At 45.1% G+C, this 21,215-nt stretch overlaps 1 protein-coding gene across 2 annotated transcripts; it reads left to right on the top strand.

Moving 5' to 3' along the window:
• The first annotated feature begins 2,055 nt into the window (after positions 1-2,055).
• MED26 (mediator complex subunit 26) lies at positions 2,056-20,782 on the top strand. 2 transcript variants are annotated; one of them, XM_042019679.1, is made up of 4 exons: positions 2,056-2,060; positions 14,935-14,940; positions 16,665-16,739; positions 18,023-20,782. In XM_042019679.1, exons 3-4 carry the CDS (start codon positions 16,674-16,676, stop codon positions 19,709-19,711), a joined length of 1,755 nt encoding a protein of 584 aa, XP_041875613.1. In that variant the 5' UTR covers positions 2,056-2,060; positions 14,935-14,940; positions 16,665-16,673; the 3' UTR covers positions 19,712-20,782. The 2 variants fall into 2 exon arrangements, with proteins under 2 accessions (XP_041875613.1, XP_041875612.1); XM_042019678.1 differs by lacking the exons at positions 2,056-2,060; positions 14,935-14,940 and adding an exon at positions 4,597-6,501.
• Positions 20,783-21,215: the final 433 nt, after the last annotated feature.

Consider the following 21,215-nt stretch of genomic DNA (forward strand, 5'->3'; position numbering starts at 1 on the left):
CTCCCCACGCCAGGCCGCGGCTCGGGTGCGGCCTGCAGGGGGCTCTGGGCCGGCCCCGCCGCCGCTCGCCGGGACCTTCCGGGGCGCCCACCTGTTCCTCGGGCCCTGCGGCCGCACCGGCCGCGGCCGGGGGCACCCCGGGCTGCGGGGCCGCCGGAAGGGCTCCGGCGGCGGCTGCGGGGCTCTGGAGCTGCTCCAGCACAGAGCAGCCTCGGTCTTCGCTTCTATCCCTTCCTGCAGCGCCGTAATGAGCTTATCTGCTCCTTCTGGGATGTGGTGTAAGCACAGAAGTCAGCGTGTATTTTACCTGTAAGTGGCCTTAAGTGGCGGTTATCCAAAGGATCATTTGCTCCTTTAAAGGGTTTTTTGGCTCATCCAAGCAGTTTTCCGCTTTGGTGTTTATTTCTGTGAGAGGACTGCAGGGCCCTCAATCTGTCCAATTTTTGAGTCTTAGATCAACAGGCACCACTGCAGGATGCAAAGGTGGGTCTGTCTTGGCCGTCTGCAGTTTGTGGGGGCAGCCTCTGGTGCATCAGGCTGAATGTGTACGTGTTATTTCAGGGGCTGGGGTGTGCGAAATGGTGCTTTGGTTCTATTAAAGTCATCCCTGCTCCTGTCTGAACAAATGCTTTTTGTGATAGACCTGTATCAAAGTCCTAAAGGAGTTAATAAAGTTATTGTCGTTTGGAACCCCCCTGGAGTGGCCTGCGTGTGACAAGGGGACTGAAGAAAAATCACCCTGACATTGTAGGTTCTGTAGAACCTCCTGGGCTGGGCATTTATCGTGAGCTGCAGTGTTACACATTGGAGTAACAGTAACAAATCGTGGTGGTAATTGTGGGCTGTTAAATGTCGGCGTTGTCTGAGTTTGCAGTACTTCAACGTGGATCTTGCTGAAATGTCAGTTAGTGCACTTCATGAATCCTGTTTGCTCTGAACTCTCTTTCTGTGGCTGCAGATTTTTCACTCTACGTGAGACTGAGTGCCAACCTACTTTAATAAAATTCTAGCAGATCTGTGGTGTCTTTTGACTTCAGAACTGTCAGCTGCGGTGGTTACCCTAATTCTAGTGTTACTTTGTCAGACACTGTGGCTGTGCAGAGCTATGCAGCCAGGAAGTCGATTTTGTGACGGATACTTTACCCTTTCTCCACACACTGATGTTACACTGATGATGCTGTTGTGAGAGGACCCAAAATAACAAGGCAAGGGGAGGCCAGAGCTCCCAACAGGTCAGTAGCTCCTTAAGTTTAGGAGTGATGTATGTTAAATTATAATTCTACATACTTGATACTTATCCAGGGCAATAATTGGTGGCAGAAAAATCAGCCCATTGTTCCGAAGTGCCTGTAGGCAGGGTCTGTTTTCTACTTTAACCTTTTCTTGAAGGAGAGCAGAGGTGGTGCAGCTGAGGTTCATTGTGCAGGCTGAGAGCTCAGACTCTTGGCTCCAAAGCACATGGAATACGTGGTGTTGTTGATTGTTCACTACCTGGCATGTCACTGGCACAGAGGGAAGAAAAACTTTAATTTTGGACACACTTAAAAAGCAGATTCTGAGTTTAATCACACTTGGGCACCAGCGTGAAAGTACAAGAAGCTGTTCTGCTGTTCTCCTGCTGGGAGAGTCAGTGCAGCCATGAGGTGCTGTGCCTGCAGGGACTCGTGGAAAACTCCAGCTACTTTCTGCTGGCTCTTAGAATCTTCTCCTGACAGAATTAGTTGTGTTCAAACCTACAGTATTCATTGTTGTCACTGGCTTCCTCATTTACCAAGAAAGTCAAGCTTTGAGGCCTGGATTTCATTCAAGCTTTTCAGTACATTTGGCGTGTGTATGTGTGTTTCTGCAGAGGGTGAAAGCTGCATCAGTAGTGCCAGGTGGGCAAAACCAGTCCAGTTCTGTGGGGCTGAAGAGGAGGAGATGGTTGGTTCTTTATGGTGCCTTACTGTAGGGTTTGTAAATTTAAGCTTCACTTAAATTCCCTAACACATCCCCTAACATGAGCTGCCATTGTGGATATTCATTCCTGAGTGGTTAGTTGGATCTTGGTCGACTCGCAGGTCATGCCTTAAATTAAAAAAAAAATAGGATGTAAGTGTCTCTACCTCTGTTGGGTTGAACTGGTCAAAATAATCATTTCCCTAAGCTTGCAGAACCTGCTGGCCTCAGGAAATCATCTCCTGTGCTGATTGTTCATCTCCAGCTGCTCCGTAAAGCCCTGCTGACTCGGGAGCAATATTGAATTTACACACGTTTAGCACTTGAACCTCCTCTAGTAATTGCTGCAGAATATATTTATAACTTAGTTTCCCACACTTAGAGGTTACCCGTGTAAATTCTGAACTATTTCAAAGGGGACCTATAAGAAATAAGCTATTTTTAAAAGAACTTACATCATCCTAGAAGCCACCCGGGATGTCTGGTATTGTGTCTTCATTTATTCAGCCTTCTCTCCTCAAGGAAACATATGGGCAAACCACTTCTGCTCCATGACCTAAGCACTGAGTACCAGCATCACTTTCCTTCCAAAGCTTCTGTGAGAACATAGCAGGAGGTGGAGGAGAGCAGGAGTTCTGTTCTGTGAGATCTGACAGGGGAGATATTCCTTGGTTCTGGTGGGAACAAGGCTTCTGCCTTCGAACTCTGTGTGCTGAGAAGCCACCCCTTCCACCCAGCAGAACACCTTTGCCCTGGTAACTCATGCTCTGTGCTCCTGGGGGAGTTTATCCCCTGATATCAGGAGTAATGAGACCTGTTGGTTTTTGCTCTGTGGACAAGCCTGTCGTTTCCAACCAGCTGCTAGAATTGTGCTCGCAATTAAATGGTTCCTCATGCTGAATATGTAGCAATCTGTTCCTGTTTTAATATATTAGATAATAACTTCATTATTTGCCATTAGTACCCCTCTGTGACACAAACCCAGCTTTGGTTTGAGTAACAGCCTGTATTATGTGCTCTCTGTGAGGTTGGGCTTGGCTGTAACTCTGGCTGTGGTTCATGCAGTATCTCAGCTGGACTTGCTGCACAGACATTCAGGAGTGGTCCATGCTCTGAATGATTAATAATTAATTGGTCTGTGTTGGAATATGTTGGGTGGTGCATTGGCATGGGCTGATCTCCCAGCTGGCACAAGTTGCATGGTTAAAGATGCTTCCATGGCTGTTTTCTCTGTTGGTTGTTTTACCAAGGTACCGGAGACAAAACCTCCCTCATTAGGGGTAAAGGTGCTTTCCAGTAGTGTTTTAAGAAGGTGCAGGACACTGCTGTAATGATATAAATATAGAAAGCAGGGGAAGCCGGTGGTTCACTTCCTGAGGGTCTCGGTGGTTTCTTTGGATGCAGGAAGTGTTATGTGTGGGCGAAAGTAGACTAGGAATGGCTCTTGCTTGAGCTTTATCCTCTTCTGTGAGGCCTTAATGAGCTTAGCAGTTTTGAGGGAGGTGCAGAGAACCTGTTGTACCTCTTGCCCTCTTTGGCCCTTTCTTCACTTGCAGCTCATCTTGTTTTGAGCAGTCTCACATTTTCTGTGTGAAGGCAGCAGGTTGTTCCAGGTGTGTGACAAAATGTGCAGGGGCTTGGGGAGCATTTCCTAATGTGCAAGGTCTGGTTGTTATCATGTCAGTCTTGAGTTCCAAATAAGGATTTGGGCCTGATGTAGAGTCCCTTTGTGTTCAGGTTCTTCATAATAACTTGAAATGAGGACTGTGTTTCTTAGTGCTCTTTATTACAAACACTTGGATTCACTTGAAACCTGTGTGAGGGTGATGGTGCAGTTGGGTTTCTGGCCTTGCTTTGAATTTTGTTTGTCCACTTCTTTCTGAAAAAGCTTATTTGGCTTGCTGGTTGTGCAGGCTGTCATTTCTTGAGAGGGTTTGGGGGGCTGGAGGCTTAAAACTTTTCATCTGTACAGTGCCCCTTGCAGCAGTGAGACCATTCTGAACTTTGAGGCTGCTAAGACAAAATCTGCATAAACAGAAATATCAGAGAGTTTGAATTGCGGGGTCAAAGCAAGGGGAATGCCAAACTGCTTTTCCACTGTTAATTCCTTGAAACTCCCCAGTGATGATGGCAGTAGTCATTTGCTCTGAAGCTCTAATTTGAGTATTTGTTTCGGCAGCAGTGACAATTTAAATAACACCCACTTCTTATTCCTGCTACACACACCCATTTTATGTGTGCAGGACCATGTGGTGAACTGAACCGAGGAATTGATCAGGGTTTAAAGAAGAAAAAGGCAATACATGTATCTTTTCCCAGGTAGCTTTTGATGTAGCTCAATTATTTGATAAAACTTCTGGTGCATCACAAATAGTTCTGACAGCAGAATTGGGTCTTAAAGTGTTTAAATGAGTGTGGAAGCAGAAAAGATCAACTTCCTGTGAGGGTGGGCAGGCCCTGGCACAGGGTGCCCAGAGCAGCTGTGGCTGCCCCTGGATCCCTGGCAGTGTCCAAGGGCAGGTTGGACAGGGCTTGGAGCAGCCTGGGACAGTGGAAGGTGTCCCTGCCCATGGCAGGGGAGTGGAATGGGATGGGCTTTAAGGGCCCTTCCAACCCAGCCCAGTCTGTGATTCTATGAGGAGTGGAATGCTGCTGCTTCCTGGTGCTTCCCTGCTGCCTTGGGACCTGGCAGGGAGGTGTGTTGTTACCTGGAAAAGTTAGCCACGCCTGTCTGGGTTTTTTGAGGTGACAGTGGCTGCCTTATGGTCAAGTTTCACTTGCAGAGCCTTTTTTGTCGCTGTCACTTGTGTGTGGTTCACAGATGTCTGGAATTATCCTGTGTTTGTGTGGATGCACCAGAACAGAGGCTCTGAATGTGTCCTGGAATAACTGCTGGGAAACATCTTTACAGCTAGCCCAGAGGATGTTCTTGAGTTGTAACTCATGAGTGAGCTCTGCAACTCGAGCAAACCACCACCTTCCACTAAAGGCTGTGTGGCTAATGCTCCAAATGATCAAAAATTGGATTGATTTGGCTTGAACCCCTGTGCTTACACCAGCTGAAGCTGCCAGTGGAGCTGGGAGAGCTGCTGGGATACCCGTCCATGTCCCCACCTCCAGTCGTTCTTGTTCTCTCCTCTGTTGTGCTGACCCAGCCAAGGAGCTCACCTGGCCAAACCCTACCTGAACAGGGGCTCCTCAGGGACCTCTTTCCCTGCCCCAGCCCCTCCTGGGCTGAGAGAGATGGCAGTTCTGGCATGGAGTTGGGGGAGCATGTGGCAAGGAGAGGTGACGGGGGGGTTGGTGGCAGCTCGGGCTGTTGTAGAGTAGCTTGACCCCCCTCACACTGTCAGAATGGGTCATTATAGGGGATCATTAAAGAGCTTTTTAAATCCAAATGATAATGACTTTGCAGCAAGCACCTGTCTGCACATGCTGTACTTGGGCCCTTGGTGGGAAACAAACACTCTGAATGCTCAGAGGCTGCAGGGAAATAACTCATTAACACTTTTTTATTGGTGTAGCCATGGAACAGCTCCTCAATGGAAGAACCAACTTTTTGTAGGTAGTATTAATATGGGAAATAACCTCTGGCAGTCACCATGAGCCACAGCTTGGAACAGACAGCTGCTGTGCAAAGTGTGGGTCCTTCCAGGAGAGATGTGCTGGAGCAAACTTCCAAGGCAGCGGAGGATCTGTGGCTGGTGCTTCCCGAGTTGCTCCAACTGGGGATGTTCCTGGATCATGTGTGAGGCCATTTGAGTGCACCTTGGCACACCTTAAAGCCAAGAGAGCAGGGAGCTGAGCATGGCATCTGGCAGGGCTGGAGCTGGGATGGGGTAGGCATAGGATCCCAGGCACTGCAGCCTGACACCAGCACAAGCAGGAGGGAAAACACTGTCAAAAGCTCCCACATGGAGAGGGACCCAACCTATGCCTTAGGAAGACTTTTAGCTTAGGGTGTATTTCAGAAGTCTGGGCCTGGGCTGGAAATTCCAATTTGTCATTTTGGGGGGGTTTTGTCTGGTAAGTTGAGGGTGAGCCCAGTTTAGAGGTGGTGAGATCTGCGTGGTTGCCTCTCTTCAGGGTTTTGTTGTGGCCACATGACACAACAGCTCTGTCATTCTGGCACCTTTGGCTCCCGATCAAAGTAGCTCCACTGCAGCTGAAGCTTTTTCTCCCTGTGAGATCCTTTCCCAGTTTCTTCAAGGAGCTGCTGCAGGCGACAATTAGAGTTTCTTTTTTTTTCAAGAACCACAAAAGTTTCAGGAGAGGGGAAGGAGGAATCGATTCTGCCTGCTGCAGAAGTTTGATGTTAGTCAGGAAGCACTGCTTTTAAGGCATAGTTACTCCAGTACTTTAGGCTTGGAGTTAAAATTAATGTCTGTAGTTTTTTTACATAAAAAACGTGTCTGTTTTGGCTGATAACACTTTGCTGCTATCTCTTCTCACCAGTTACATGCTTGGTGATAACTCCAGATATACTTTCTTCGGTCTGTGTAATGTGGTAGGATGTGGCCCCATTTTTACACTTGGTCTTTAAAGAAATAATTTAAGGTAAAGGTAAGTAAGTACCTCACATTCAGTTTAATGTAAATATAGGTTTGTTTATTCAGTGTTCTAACAGCTAAATTACTCTTTCTGTGGGTAATTCATGCTTTTGGTGTTTGGAATAATATTTAAGTGCCAGCAAATTGCTTTAATTTGAGGTGCAATCTGCTAAAACTCGGCAGCGAATTGGTGTTTTCAGGGGCACGACTTTCATGGGGCAGCAGTGCGTGCCTGAGTGTGATTGTTAATATCAAAGTGTACAATTTTCAGCATGTCCAAACAGTCAGTGGTAGCAATTTCTGCTGAGGAGTCACTGGAAGTAAAACATAATTAGTTCTGTTTTAGTGAACAGCGTGGTTTCTAACCCAGCAGCTGGGGAGGAGGGATCCTGCGTCGAAGGGATTCAGCGACATGCTCAGCTGAGCGTGTTTTCAAACTTTGTGCTGTGAAGACGACTGTGCAAAGGTGGAAGTCTTGTCTCAGAGTGACAGCTAGCACTTCTGTGGAGCTGCTTTCTCACATAGTTTCCATGAAGGATCAGCTTGCACAGTATCACAGTCATAATACAGGTCTGGAGGGTTTGATTTTTTTAAGGAGCGTAGAACTGTGGAAGGTAGAGGAACACGGTGTTTTCTCAGGGCAGTGATGCACAGTCATAAATTGTCTTTGGTGAACAAACTTCCAGCATATCTACAAGTGTCTGTAACTCAAGCCATCACTTGAGCAGGATTTTCTGAGCAGGTCAGTACATAACACTCCTCGTGCTCTGTAAATTAACTGCAGCAGGAGAGGACAGAGAATTTTAATGTCTGTATATAACTTATCATCCTGAAAGTTCCAGGAAAAAAATAACAATTCAATATTGTAGTTAATTCTTGGAGAAACTACAGTTGATTTTTGAACAGAATTGAGCACAGTGAGATGGAGGAGACAGTGCAAGAGGTGATGTTTCAGATTTATTTGTGAAGGTGAGTGCCTGCATCTCATGGGCTGAGCACACTGCTTAGGAGCCTGGCTGCATCCTGGAAAACTCAAGTGTCCATTGTCTTGTGAGGAAGAGTTTGTCTGTCAAAATACGAGCTTTTGAGTTTTGACTTTGTATTCTCTTCACTGGACTTTTCAAGACAGGCTGCCAAGGGGCTTAAGCCTCACTGGGACTTTCTTAAGTGGAAGTTGTGAGGTTTTTTGCCACTAGGTTAGAAATAACCAGGCCAGGTTGGAGCTTCATGAATGTTCTGCCCCATCGCTGGAAGCATTCAAGGCTATGTTGGAGCAGCCTGGGATAGTGGAAGGTGTCCCTGCCCATGGCGGGGTGTGGAATGAGGTGGGCTTTAAGGTCCTTTCCAACCCAAACCAGTCTGGGATTCCACTATGCCATGTTCTGTGTTTAAATAGAAAAAAAGTGCAGATGGGTACTGTGTTCCTTTGTTCTGCTGTGACCACGCTGAGCAGTTGGTTCTGGAGTGGAGCTGCTCTTACAAACCCTGAGCTGAGAAGGCTCCATGCTCACCTTCCTCCAGGGAGGACTTTTTTTCCCAGCCAAAGGTAGAGAAGGCATTTTGTTTCCAGGGAGATGCTAAGGATTGTTCCACTGGCTGGAATGGCCAAGCATTCTCCAGGGATTATTGCCGGGCTTTGCTTTCCTGACAGGTGACATTGTCCTGAGGTGACACAGCCTTCAGAGAATGGAGGTATTTGGAAATGGGTGACTAGGAGCAGTATTTAATCTAGAATTTGGAGAGCAGTAATTCTAGAAGATGGGTAAATTGTTTTCAATTTTTTTTCCATATCCATAAAACTTGTTTATGGTATGTGCTGACAAGAATTCACTATTAGTAACAGTTGTTGAAAGGATACAGTGACTTCTCTCCACAAACTTTCCCAGTTTGTAACACCATTTTTCTCAGGTTTTGTGAACAAACATACCATGCTTAAATTCTCATGAGCATATTGCACTTCAGTGTGATTAATTAATACATTCCACAAAGAATTCAACATTGTATTCACCAGGCTCCTACCTCAGCCTCCTCATTTAAGGAATCAGCTGAGAAGCTTCCCTAGAAATTTAAGGAAAAGCTGGCCTGCTGCATTTAAAGTACACTGATATGGTGATAAATGTTTTTATATTTTAAGAAAAGAGTGAAAAATCTGTATTATGGGGACATTAGTAGGGCCTTTCTGAATTGCACTCAGATATAAACTGCTCTGTGTTAACAGCTCTGCGTAGACACTCTATGGGATGGATAAAATAATATTTAAGAACTTCACAAAGCTCTGGACCCCTTCTCATCAAGTCCTTAAATGCACGTTGCATGGTTTTAAATGTTCACCAGTTCTGTGGAGTGGATGAAGATGAAGCAGGTGGTCACAGAATTATTCTGTCCAAGTGATGCCTTTAGGGGTCCCATGGTACCTTACTGTGCTCTTACCCTAACCCAGGGAGGTACCACCAGTGAGTCCAGGTGAGTTCCTTACAGCAGAAAGCACCAAGATCATGATGAATCAGCAGGGGCACATTTTAAGGCTGGATTTTCTGTGTATTCTGTGTTATTCTGCCTGAATAATCATCCAACTGCATTTGTCTCATTGAAGTAGGACCAGTTGTCCCCGTGACTTTGCTTGCACAGCAACCTCATTTTATGGCTCTCTAAATTTTGAAGCAATAATTTTGGACTTCAGTTCATGGCTTATAATAAATATTAACTACCAGGATTCATCTGGTTGAAGTTTCTGTACGGAGGGAAGAGGAGGAGAAATGATTATCCTGTAGACAAGGAAACTGTATCATGGTTGGGGTGTGCTTAGCACCAGTGCAGTGATTGAGGGGTTGTGAGGTGGCTGAAAATAGTGACAGGGAGCAGCTACAGAGCCTGAGTGGGGAGAGGAACTTTGGGCATTTCTTTTGGGATTTTTGGGATCACATTCACATGGAGCACTGCGCTAGGGCAATGAGGTTGGAAGTGTTGAATTTTTAGGTCCTTTACAATACAAGCTGTTACAAGAGTTACCTGTATGGATCTTTTTGAGAGGACAATTCTGAATTGCTGCTCTGAGTCTAGTTTGGAGTAGGTGGAGATGGGTGTTTTAATGTGTTTGTGCTCCTTGTAATTCAGTGGTCCATCACCTTCATAAAACAGCTCCTTCTGGACATATCTGATCTGTTCTTAAACCTCTGTAGTGGCTCTGGAGACTATGGAGAGATTATTTGAGTGCACTGGTAGCTCGCTAGTTATTTCTATATGCAATCAGTATTTGTCTTGTTGCAAATCAGGCCAGTGAGCTTGAAAACAGTTGATTAACATTTTCTTTATTACGACTAATAATGCATTGGAAGGCTTATTTCAAGCTTCATGTGTCTCTTCTGTATTTTTTCAATACTGTGTTAAATGAAAGCTTCAACTTTTTGTTATTAACCATGTTTTCAAAACCTCTTATCGCTGCTGTCCTCTGACCTCCTCTTTGTGTGTGTTCTTTTTGCACTGTTACACCTTGAGACAAAGATGTAATTCCAGCTGAATTTGATTCCTCTACCATTCCTTACATCTTGGGATTGAGTGGAGAACACCACTAAATTATCTTGCTTGCAGTGTGCTGTGGTAAATGCCACCGAGAGTGGCAGTGGCTGCCTGGGGTTGTGCTCCGTGGTTCTTGCTCCATTCCTTCAGCAGGAATTTGTGCCACATATCTTTCCAATTGAATGGTATTTCATGTAGCCTCTTCAGCTGCTGGGCTTTTTAAAATCAGGCTAATGAATTTTTATTTGTTCAGGGTCACAGTCTGGTGGGGTGGGTTTGTTGTGGGGTGTGGAAAAAGAAGTGGAGGGGGCCATGTTGCAGTGAATCTTCTCTGTATGTCTACAGCTCAGGGTTGGTGCTTACAGGCACAATTCTTATGGTGTTATACAAAATGTTCAGTAACTGTAGAAGTTGACAGACAGGTGTTTCTCTCTGTAGTAACAAAAATGTCTTCCAGTTATTGGCTAATAAATATAAATGGAGAAAAGTGTTTCACTGTGGCTGTTTTCTGTTTGCCTTAAAGACCTTTTTGCGTTGTGCAGGGAACTGGCCTGGGAACTGGGAGTGTGTCTTGTCTTCATAGTCTGTGTTTTACTACCTCTTGTATCTTCTGAGTGCCTCCTCCAGTGGATACTCCTTTTGTTGGGTGGTTTCCCTGCCTTGCCCCAGCCTGGAGTCTGTTCCTGCTGTGCCAGGGGTCTTGGATGCCTCCCTGGGAATGGGCCCATGCAGAGAAGAGCTGGAGCGTTCATGGCACTCCCCAGCTGCTGTGGATTTGTGTCTGGAGGCCCTTTGTAAGTGCCAGGGCAAACTGTGTTTTGTGCTGGCAAACTCCTCTCATTCTCTTGGCTGCTGTGGTGCCTGCACAGCTCAGGGATGTGCGTGGGCACTGCCGGGAGGGAGTGGGGGAAATATTTCAGGTCCACCGGTTTCTTCGCACTGCGGAATTTTATTGGAATCTGACCTTAGTCTTGTTTGATGATCCTGGCTTTGTAAAGTGTATACAGGAAGGTATCTGGATGATGTTACTTTGCCATTAAATAAAGCCTAAGTACAAATAAAATACATGCAGATTGGTTCGACTCTTTAAATTAGACCTGGGAGTTTTAAGTCTGGAGATGCAGATAATGCTTCCTGTGCCTGGCCATTCTTTGGACTGTTCTTGGTACTCAAGGAACATTTCTTCTATCCCTCGTTTTGCACCACAAATTTCTGATAAGTTTTCAAAGCCTGAACTGCATGTGAATTTCTCTGTCATAGAAGATTCTCCCAGTGAATGACTTTTAACCCAAATCATTGATTCCTTAATGTTTAAAGATCTGCTTTACTAAATACTATTAGAAAACTGGCCTCCACCTTTAAGAATATCTTTTGTATACTCGTTAACATTGGACCTTTGTTTGGCAAACTGACTTTCAGACATTTCCAAGAATGTGAGCAAAGTAGTGCATGGTCATCTTTTTGGTATGTTGTGTCTCTGAATAGTATCTCGTGTTTCCTATCTTTAGACAACATCATGTCACATTGGGGCTAGGGGGAACTGTTAATAGATCAGCTGCAAGGGAACTGAACTAAATACCAGCAGGTTGTAACCTGAATTCTAACTTGGTGTGTTTAGTCTGTACCTTTGAAAAAATGACATTACAATTTTCTGTTGGTGGTGTGTATTGTCAGTGTCTAGTGTCTCATAGTTCCTACACAAAGTGCTAAATAAACTCTGCACCGCTGTATTTCTGTTGTCACAGTTAAATAAAGCCTCCTGTGAATAGCAACTTTTCTCTCCTTCCTTCTTATTCCATATTTTAGATTACTGTGCAGCAAAGTAGCTTTTATACAAAAGCAGTGTTGGGGCACAATGTGACACTGAGGGGGGACCCCGATCTGGGGCAGGAGCTGGTGTTGGGCTCCAGGTGACACTGAGAGCTCCAAGAGAAGGAACACCAGCGATGCCATCGCTCCTGGAGCAGGCACTGCTCCTCTTGGGAATCAGCTCTGCCTCCCTGGCCTCTCCAGCAATATTGACCTTGAACCTGGCATCTTCTTGAACATTATCCTGCACTCCCTGAGGAGATACACAGCCCTGTGCTCTAGGACAGTTTGGTAACTCCCCATCGAGGTGCTGCTGGTCCCAGGAGCAGGAGGAAGACAAAAAATGCTCCTGTGAACTTCTGTCTGGACCCTGCTGCTGGTATTGACTGCCACCAGAAACCTCCACCTTGGAAATAGACACCTGGATCTGTCTGTAGGAAGATAAAAGACCTGTTCAGTCTCCCATGGTGTCTCCACTTCTCTGCTTACTTCTGTCAGACTGCTTTGGTGCTACAGGTGGGACAATGTTACAGAAGTACTTTCTCTGAAACCATTGAAATTTGAGTATTTATAGATGTTCTGAGGAAGTAGTTAAGTATGATGGCAAATCAATTCTCTCCAAACCAGCATGTTGTGATACCTGTGTGCTCTGTTCCACCATGCCCACGGTGGGGTCAGGCTGTGATTGTTGTAAGCTGTGATTTCAGGAGGGTGATGGTGTTACACTTTGGTTTTAGAGGAGTGTCAGTGATGGGGGACTCCAGGCCAGGTTTAAGTATCCTTTAGAAACTTGTGAAGGTACTAATGTGACCCAGAAGGATGATGATACTGTATCAAAAGGTGCCTCTTAGCACTGTTACCTGAACTTTGTGATTGAGAAGAGCCTTTCTATCAGAAAAGCAGAGATCTGCAGGAGTGGTTTCACTGCAAGGTGTTTTTGGAATTGTGCATTGAGTTTTTCATGTTACACAGAAAGAGCTGCTCCTTCTACTCCAGGTAACTCTGGTGTGGTTTGTCATCTATCACGGTCTAGTCATACATGCAAAGATCTTTAGAAACATCCTTGTGAAATATTAAAAAAAAAAAAAAATCATTGCTTTATATGAGTGTCTGCAATAGAAAGTTAATGTAACATTTGTTTTTCAGGCTGCAGTGAGGGAGTGCAGGTTGTGCTGTGTGTCTGGGCAGTACTGAGGAGGACAGGAAGGTGTTCTGGGGGTGCTCATGTTGTGTTTGGGGTCTGGGCTGGTGTGTAAGCAAAGAAAGAGAATCAAAGCATCACATGGAATGTGCTGGTCCAACAGAAAACGCATCCCAGCACCTGGAAATGGTGGTAGAGCTTGTATGGATGCAGAGCTTGCTGCTGCTTTCAGATTTCCTGGGAAGGCAGGGGTGGAAGTGGAGGTGGGAGAGAACAGCTGTACCTCAACCTTCCCAAAAAGCCCTTTAAACTGCTGTGTAGCACCCTGAAATTAGTCACTGGCTTGGTCCTGGTTTAAAATAAGGCTGAAATAAGATTAAGATGGCAGTTGAGGAAAGAAAATTAAGCTTCTTGGTCTTTTCCTGAGAGTTCAGAAACCCCTGCTTTTGTCTGAGGCTGGAGTAAAAACGTTTGGTGCTTAACTCGGAAAAGATCTCGGATAGCAGTAGTAAGCTCCAGAGTATGGCTGAATGGCTGGATGACTTAAGGAGCCTTGCATGGAATAAATAAGATTTGTTTTCTGTGGCTGTCATTAGGGTTGGCTGGAAAGGATTATCATGGATGACTCAAAGCAGATGTTCTCCAGTAAACTTTCGAGTGAATTAGTCTGTGTGCCAGTCAGTCCTCTCAACATGGGAGCAGCATGGGAGAATTTGGAATGCTGTATCAATTATGTATCAATTATTATGAGCTGTTTGCTGCAAGCTCCTAAATGTGGGTCCTGGAAGTTGTTGTTTTTGGGGGTACTAAGGGGTTACGGTGTGAGCAGGCAAAGGCACGTAGAAACTAAAATGCAAATTCCTGAGACACTGACCTGGGCATTACAGCCCTGCCCAGTGTCCAGAGGGAGCCAAATTCCCTGTCCTGCTCTGCTCCATGGTACTTCACCTGTCTGTTCTGTTCCCAATAAGCATCTTCAGTAGCCCTTCATGTTAATAGATTGCCTTTTCTGGTGCTGCTCGAAGTGGGGTGGTGTTTTGTAACATTAGTGCCACATTGGTTATATGGCAATGTTTGAATTTTATTGTAACAGTTGGTTTAAGGTGAAGATACTGGTGTGCAAGATTGGGGTGCTGCTGTTATCCCTATGGTGTCTTCTCATGGAAGAGGTGATACTTGAGGTGTTTTGGGAGGTTCTCTTGTTTCCATCACTGTGTTTAACTATGCCACAAGGAATTTCATACTCCGTGTTATTTTAAAATAGGCAAATGTGATTTTTATTTTAAGCATCTCTTTATGGCACTTTGGATGAAACATTCTGAGAAAACTACACAAGGGGAAGGGGGGAGAAGTTGTTGAACGTGCTTGAACATTTTATGTATTTATTTTCAAAGAATCAAGCTTCCCTACAGGTCAAAAAAAAAAAAAGGAAAATGAGAGGAGCTGCTTGCAGTTGTCTGGAGTGTGAGATGTTCGTGCTCCGCTCAGCAGTTGCTCTGTGACAGCGCGTTCTCAATTGGTTACAAATGTGTGAGGAATCCGAAGTGGGTGGTTTGTGTTCCAGCAGGAGCTGAGGGTGCAAGGCCACTTTCACTGTCCTTAATTGGCACCACGTGTCCCCCAGAGGAGGGAGGGAAGTCACAGCCTGTCAGTCCTGGCGTAGACCTGAGAGGTGATTCAGCATGTGGGGCATCCACTGGTGTGTATTTGGGGGTATTGAGCAAAGACAAAGCTGTGAGTGGAAATTCCCTGACCAGTTTCATCTTTCTCTAGGTGTGTGTACACATGAACATATCACTTTCCCCATCTTGACCTTCTGATAGGCTAATGACCCTTTTTTTGCCATCAGTTTGTCATTTAGATAACGAATATTTGGGGATTACCAGTAACTGCAAAAATAATTGTACCAGTTATTGGTGTGTGCAACAGAGCTTTTTTCACCCTGGTAATTCATAGTCTAAAATATGTGTTGGGAAGGAGAGTATCGTGTTTTGCAAGTTTAAAAATATTTGTCTGGAAACTCCCAGAATTGAGCTTTAACTATTCTAAGGGCTCTGGTTCTAAAAACTGAAAAAATCAACCCCAGTGTTGTGTACTGCTTAAACTGTGGTGCTAAACTGTCCTTCCTGGGCACTGAGGGCAGGGCAAAGGTCAAAACATGGAAGAAAGTCAGTGCACTGAAATGAAATAAGAACCAAAATATGTCAGAATAGGTGCTCTTGCTGCTCTAAAGGTTAAGCAGAGTTTTACCAGGCCTGACCTCATGGCAGGGCTTTAAATATCTGCAGAGTGAAGAAAGAACCAGGACAAATTAATTCATCTTTGACCTGGAGTTGGTTTTACAGCCTATAGGAGTTAGAATCATTCAAAGCCTGCATAGACTTTAAATGTAAGTTTGATAAAAGTAAATAAAAAAGTCAGGACAGGTGTTTCATCACTGACAGCTTCACCGAGGTGTCTCCAGCACTAAACAGTCCTGCAGGGATGGACAAAGCATGGTCTGTGCCCAAGGTTTTGTGAAAGAGAGAGACCTCAGCTCCTGGTGCTCCTGTTGTATCTTAGTGGAGGGGTAAAACTGACTTGGAAAAGCCAATTCTTACAAAAGTCAGTGTTTTTAAGATGAGGGGTCATGCAGGGGAGTGTGTAGCTGGGAGGGCAGAGCTGCCTGGTGATGATGATGCTCCTGATTAGGTTTCAGGATGATGTGGGATCCCTGCAGAGGTTCTTGCTGAGAGATTTTTCTCACATGCAATTCACGTCCAGTTGAGTCATAAATGCAATTAAGCACTAAATGAGACTGTGATTCAAGCTTTCCTTTGCTTATCTTTTAAATCTATCTCCAAAGGTGAATTAGAAATTCCAGGTTTCAGCGCTCTTAACATCAGGTAATGGAAACAGAGATCTCTGTGTAGAATCATAAACTCGTTTGGGTTGGAAAAGCTCTCCAAGATTAACAAGTCCAACCCTAAACCAAGTCCCTAAAATGTGCAGTGTGTGGTTTCTCATGAAAACCATTAAAGTCCCATGTGTGCCCAGGATGTACAGGATGTGCAGCTGTGCTGGGGGTGCAGTGCAGCCCATCAGAGAACCTGCTCCTCACTTCTTGAATGGATGTGGATTTGTGCAGTTCCTCCTCCCCCTGTACGGCCCCAGCAAGGGGTGATGGGGTGGCTGGAGGAGCTGAGGCTGGTGCTGATGGTCTGGGGACACCTGCTGGGCACAGCCCCGGCCGAGGAGGGACCTGCAGGCTGAGGCTCCTGTGTGCAGTACAGGAAGTTACAGTGGAATAAAGCCATAGAGCAGTGGCCTGGGTAAATCTGCAGTGGGGCCTGAAGGATTAAACTCCAGATTTCCAATTGCACCGGCTGCTGCTCCACTTGGCACTTGTTTCCTGTTAGGCTGTGGGCAATTAATTGATGCTTTGCAAAGGGGTCTCAGAACTTTGTTACTCAGTCACAGCGGTTTTATTGCGACTGTTTCCTTGAGTTTTACATAAGAGTGTGTTTGTTACAGCTCCTGCAGTTTCCAACTAGGTCAGTAAAAGTGTCCTTGTCCCTCTTCCTTGAACGATCAGCTCCCTAAAGCCAGACAGTCTGATAGCAGTTTGTGATTAATGCTTCCAGCAATTATAAAGTGGAAGGTCTTAAATTACATTTGTTAACTAAGACCAGTACCTGAAACATGAAGTGACTTTGTCTTCCTTGTTGCAGATCCATAACATGGTGGCAGTGCTGGAAGTGATCTCCAGCCTGGAGAAATATCCCATTACCAAAGAGGCACTTGAGGTATGTCACCCTCTGAACATGATTTTTTATGTGTATAAAAGGACCTTTTCCTGCCTTTCTAATTTCCATCACAGCTTTTCTGGAAACAATAGATGGATTGCAAAGGATTCACAATTAAGATATTATTTTGTCCCTCTCATGCTGCTTCCAACATCTCGCTGAACACAGGGATCCTTTCTGGGCCCAGATCAGTATTCTGGGCAGCACAGTTCCTGTTTGTGCAGGGCACTACATTAATCATCACTTGCCACTGATTAATTCTGTTGCATTCAGCAATATCACTCTGCAGTTCCGGTCACCTTTATAGAGGTTTGGTGACCACACACCTAAAATCTGAAATAGGAGTAGAGTTGCCATGTGTCTATAAAATTAATCTTAAATTCAGTTTAGCAGCTTTCAAGGTCTGATATTTGTGGTGGGATTTGGTGTAGGGAGAGCTGAACTCTCACTGACCACTTGCAGAAACAGTTTTATGGCTGAATTATATATTTCTTTTTCACCCTTTGTATTGAAATTAGCAGTGTTCTTGCTTTTAACTGTTGCTTAATTACAACTCCACCTGTATTTCAACATATCTATCACAACAGGTTGCATATTTCTCTCACAGTCTGGTCTATGTTCTCCTTTGAAGTACTTTTCTTAAGAAATCTGACTTGTGGAACAGTTCTTTGTTTCCAAATGTGCTTTGGGAACAATCAGACACTTCCTTCCGCTCATGAAACCACCTTGGGACACCCTGGGAATGCTTGTTTAAATGGCTTTTTCGTACGTTTCCACGAGGCTGGGGAGTGAAGGGAAAGGAGAGAGGTGGAGGAAAAAGGTAGGACATAACTCACACCTGGTAGTCAGGTTTGTTAAATGGAGATTTTTATTGTTAACGACTTACTGTAACAGGCAAAGATCCTGGAATTCTTTTCTTGGCTCTTTCTGCAGCTTTTCTACTTCCCTTGTGATAAACACACACCTTTGGGTGCTTCATTTCCCCTCAAATCTGAACCTGCACCCTTATTCTTAAGGTTCTTTCTCATTAAAGAATTCCTTTCTGATGTTTTTCCCAGCTCTCCTGCTTTTACCAGGGAACAAAGACTTGAAACCTACAGTCGGTTTCACGTTGCGTGGCAGAGCACTGGACTAATCCTTTCCAAAAAGATTAATGCAACACTTAAATCTTTAGTGTTTTTAACCAGGTGTTTTCAGGGGTGAGCATTACAAAGCAGAAATATTCCTTAAGAATTTTGCTTGGAATGATACATGTTTGTAAAACACCTTGTCTGTCTTTGTAGGAAACAAGACTCGGGAGGCTTATCAATGAGGTGAGGAAGAAGACCTCCAATGAGGAACTTGCCAAACGTGCCAAGAAATTGTTGCGGAATTGGCAGAAGTTGATAGAACCCGTAACCCAGAATGAGCCAGTGCCAAGGGGGCTGCCCAACCCACCGGGATCAGCGAATGGAGGTGCTCACAACTGCAAACCAGACACACAACTTCCTGCTGTGGCTGGCTCCAAGCCCATCAGCGAACTGAAAAGCAGGAATGATATCCAGAAACTAAATTCTCCAAAAACAGAGAAACTGGGAAATCGGAAAAGGAAAGGTGATCACAGGGATGGGCATCAGGGCCCTCCTCCCCCAAAGGTCTCCAAAGCTAGTCATGAAGTATTACAAAACTCTTCACCCCCTCCAACCAATGGAATTGGAGGTAGTCCTGAAAATTTTCCTAGTCCTGTAGACATAAACCTACATGCAGGGCCCGAAAGCAGCAGGACAGATCTCAGTGAAAATGATAAACACAATAAGATCCCAGTAAACGCTGTAAAACCTCACACCAGTTCTCCAGGACTTGTAAAACCTTCAAGCACTTCCTCGTTACTAAAGACTGCAGTGCTTCAGCAGCATGATAAATCAGAAGAAGCCACGGGCCCCCACCAGCCCAAGAGCCCGCGCTGCTCCTCCTTTAGTCCCAGGAATGTTAGGCATGATACTTTTGCTCGGCAGCACACCACATACTCACCAAAGGATTCGATGCCCAGTCCATCTCAAAGGTCTCAGTTCTTAGATGCTGCACAGGTGCCATCGCCGCCACCGTCCCTGATGCAACCATCCACACCTCCCATGCCAGCCAAGAGACTGGAGTTCCCTCCTCAGGCGGCCCCCGAGGCGGCACAGCACTGGCAGGAGCAGCAGGGAGCCGCCGAGGGCCAGCACAGGCACACAGCAGGGACACTTCAGCAGCACACGGCTCCCGGCTGCAAAGGTCACCCTGGGGAATCGCTCCCGCCACACATGGGCTTCCCACAGGACACTTCCAAAATGGACAGTGACGATGCTGCTTCAGGGTCCGATAGCAAAAAGAAGAAAAGGTACCGACCCAGAGACTATACAGTCAACTTGGATGGGCACGTGACAGAAGGGGGTGTGAAACCTGTGAGGTTAAAAGAGAGAAAACTCACTTTTGATCCCATGACAGGACAGATAAAACCTTTAACACCGAAAGATCCTTTGCAGGTAGAAATCCCTGCACTTACTGAACAGCACAGGACAGAAACGGAAAAGCAGGAGCAAAAACCCAACCTGCAAAGCCCCTTTGAACAAACGAACTGGAAAGAGTTGTCCAGAAACGAAATCATTCAGTCATATTTAAACAGACAGAGTAGCTTGCTGTCTTCATCAGGAGTACAGACTCCAGGAGCTCACTACTTCATGTCTGAGTATTTAAAGCAGGAGGAAAGCACTAGAAAAGAGGCTAGAAAGACTCACGTTCTAGCTCCTAACAGCAAACCTACAGACTTGCCTGGGGTCACCAGAGAGGTCACGGGCGATGACCTTGACAGAATACGTGACCACAACTGGCCAGGCGTGAACGGTTGTTATGACACACAGGGTAACTGGTATGATTGGACACAGTGCATATCCTTAGATCCACACGGGGATGATGGGAGATTGAACATCCTGCCTTACGTCTGTCTAGACTGAGAGCAGTTCTGCTAACCACGCTTTTTACACCTGCAGTTAGCAGAACTGGCAGACACGATGCCACTTCCAGCTGGAGAGAGCCTCCTGTCCTGGACAAACAGGCCCCACGAGCAGAGGGGGGGAGGGAGCTGGGCTTTTCCAGCTCATTCCTTTAAATTCTCCTTTTGTGAAATGCTGCTACCAGTTTACTAACAATTGCAAAGGAAGGCATACGAAGGTTGATCAGTTGAGTTCAAAACTCTATAGCGAGCCAGCTCTAAAAAGTGTTAGTCCCCAAGAAGTGAAGAGGATTTCCAGCACTTTCTGAATGCCGGAATCTTACTACAGGCAGGTACAGAGAAAAATTGTGGAAGTTACCTTAACAAAATATGCATCTATTTATTTGACTTGATTTGGGTTTTTATTTGGCAGTGAGATATTCGAGAGACAATGTGCAAAAACTGTAGTTTTATTTCTATCACATCTCTGAACATGATTGCATTATTTAAGAGTCATGTGGTACGGAGATTGGGTTTTAAACAGCAGGTGTTGCACTGCAGGCTGGGCCACCAGCTTCAGCTCAACATTCCATAGGCATCCACATATTTTAGTCTGGTTTCAGTTTAAATCCAGTCTCTGAGAAATGCTGCAAAAACTAGATGTTTAACGATATTTTTTGATCCCACCACCACCAGCCAAATATTTTTCCTCCTTTTCCCTTCCTGCAAACTTATAGGTAAAAAACAAAAAGACAAAAAAAACAAAAAGACAAAAAAAACAAAAAAAAAAAGAAAAATCACCTTTTCTAGAATCTAAATGTAATGAGGGTGCTACAAGTTTGTAACTGTACTGTGAGAGGGAAAAAGGAAGCCTGTTTGTATGCTGGAAATATACTTGTTACCATTCCTTTAGATATTGTTTGCCTTATGGATATCCATCATAAACGCAATTTGCAAAAACAAAGAGCCTTAGTGAATGTACAGTAACTAGACTTCTGTGTTCCTGGGATGCAGAAGGGAGCAACTTTGCTATTTGGTCCTTTAAGTGGACACGTTGTGATATAAATGTGGAAATAAAAAAAATTTGCACAAACCAGTTTGTGAATTATTTATATATACTCCACTCGTTTTTTCCCCCCCAAGTCTGCTCAGTTCAGCCCAGCTAAGGGAGCCCTGGCACTGGGCACCCGTCGGAGCAGGGAGGTGGAGCCGAATCCCACGGACACTGCCGGTAGGGATAACGGGATGTCTTCCAAGTACCTTGGTGTGGTGTTCAGTCACACAGGTTGGATTTGTTTTTAACTCTGGAGACTGATAACCCAACTGCTGATAATGTACCTCAAAGCCTAAAGAGATCAGACTTCATCTTTTCGTCTTGGTAACTTTGTAATGTTTTATTCCTAATTGTTACAGCGCTTTCTAAAGCAGCCTGGGGTGTAGAAAGTGAAGGATTTCTATTAACTGTAATTGCTTTAATATTTGGGACTATGTTGTTTTATGCAGTCCCCAGTGCTGGGCTTCTGTTC

This window comes from Corvus kubaryi, unplaced genomic scaffold (assembly GCF_017639235.1).
Source record: "Corvus kubaryi isolate FWS band 111438036 unplaced genomic scaffold, C.kubaryi_AGA036_p1.0 25000, whole genome shotgun sequence".
NCBI classification, from domain to species: Eukaryota; Metazoa; Chordata; class Aves; order Passeriformes; family Corvidae; genus Corvus; species Corvus kubaryi.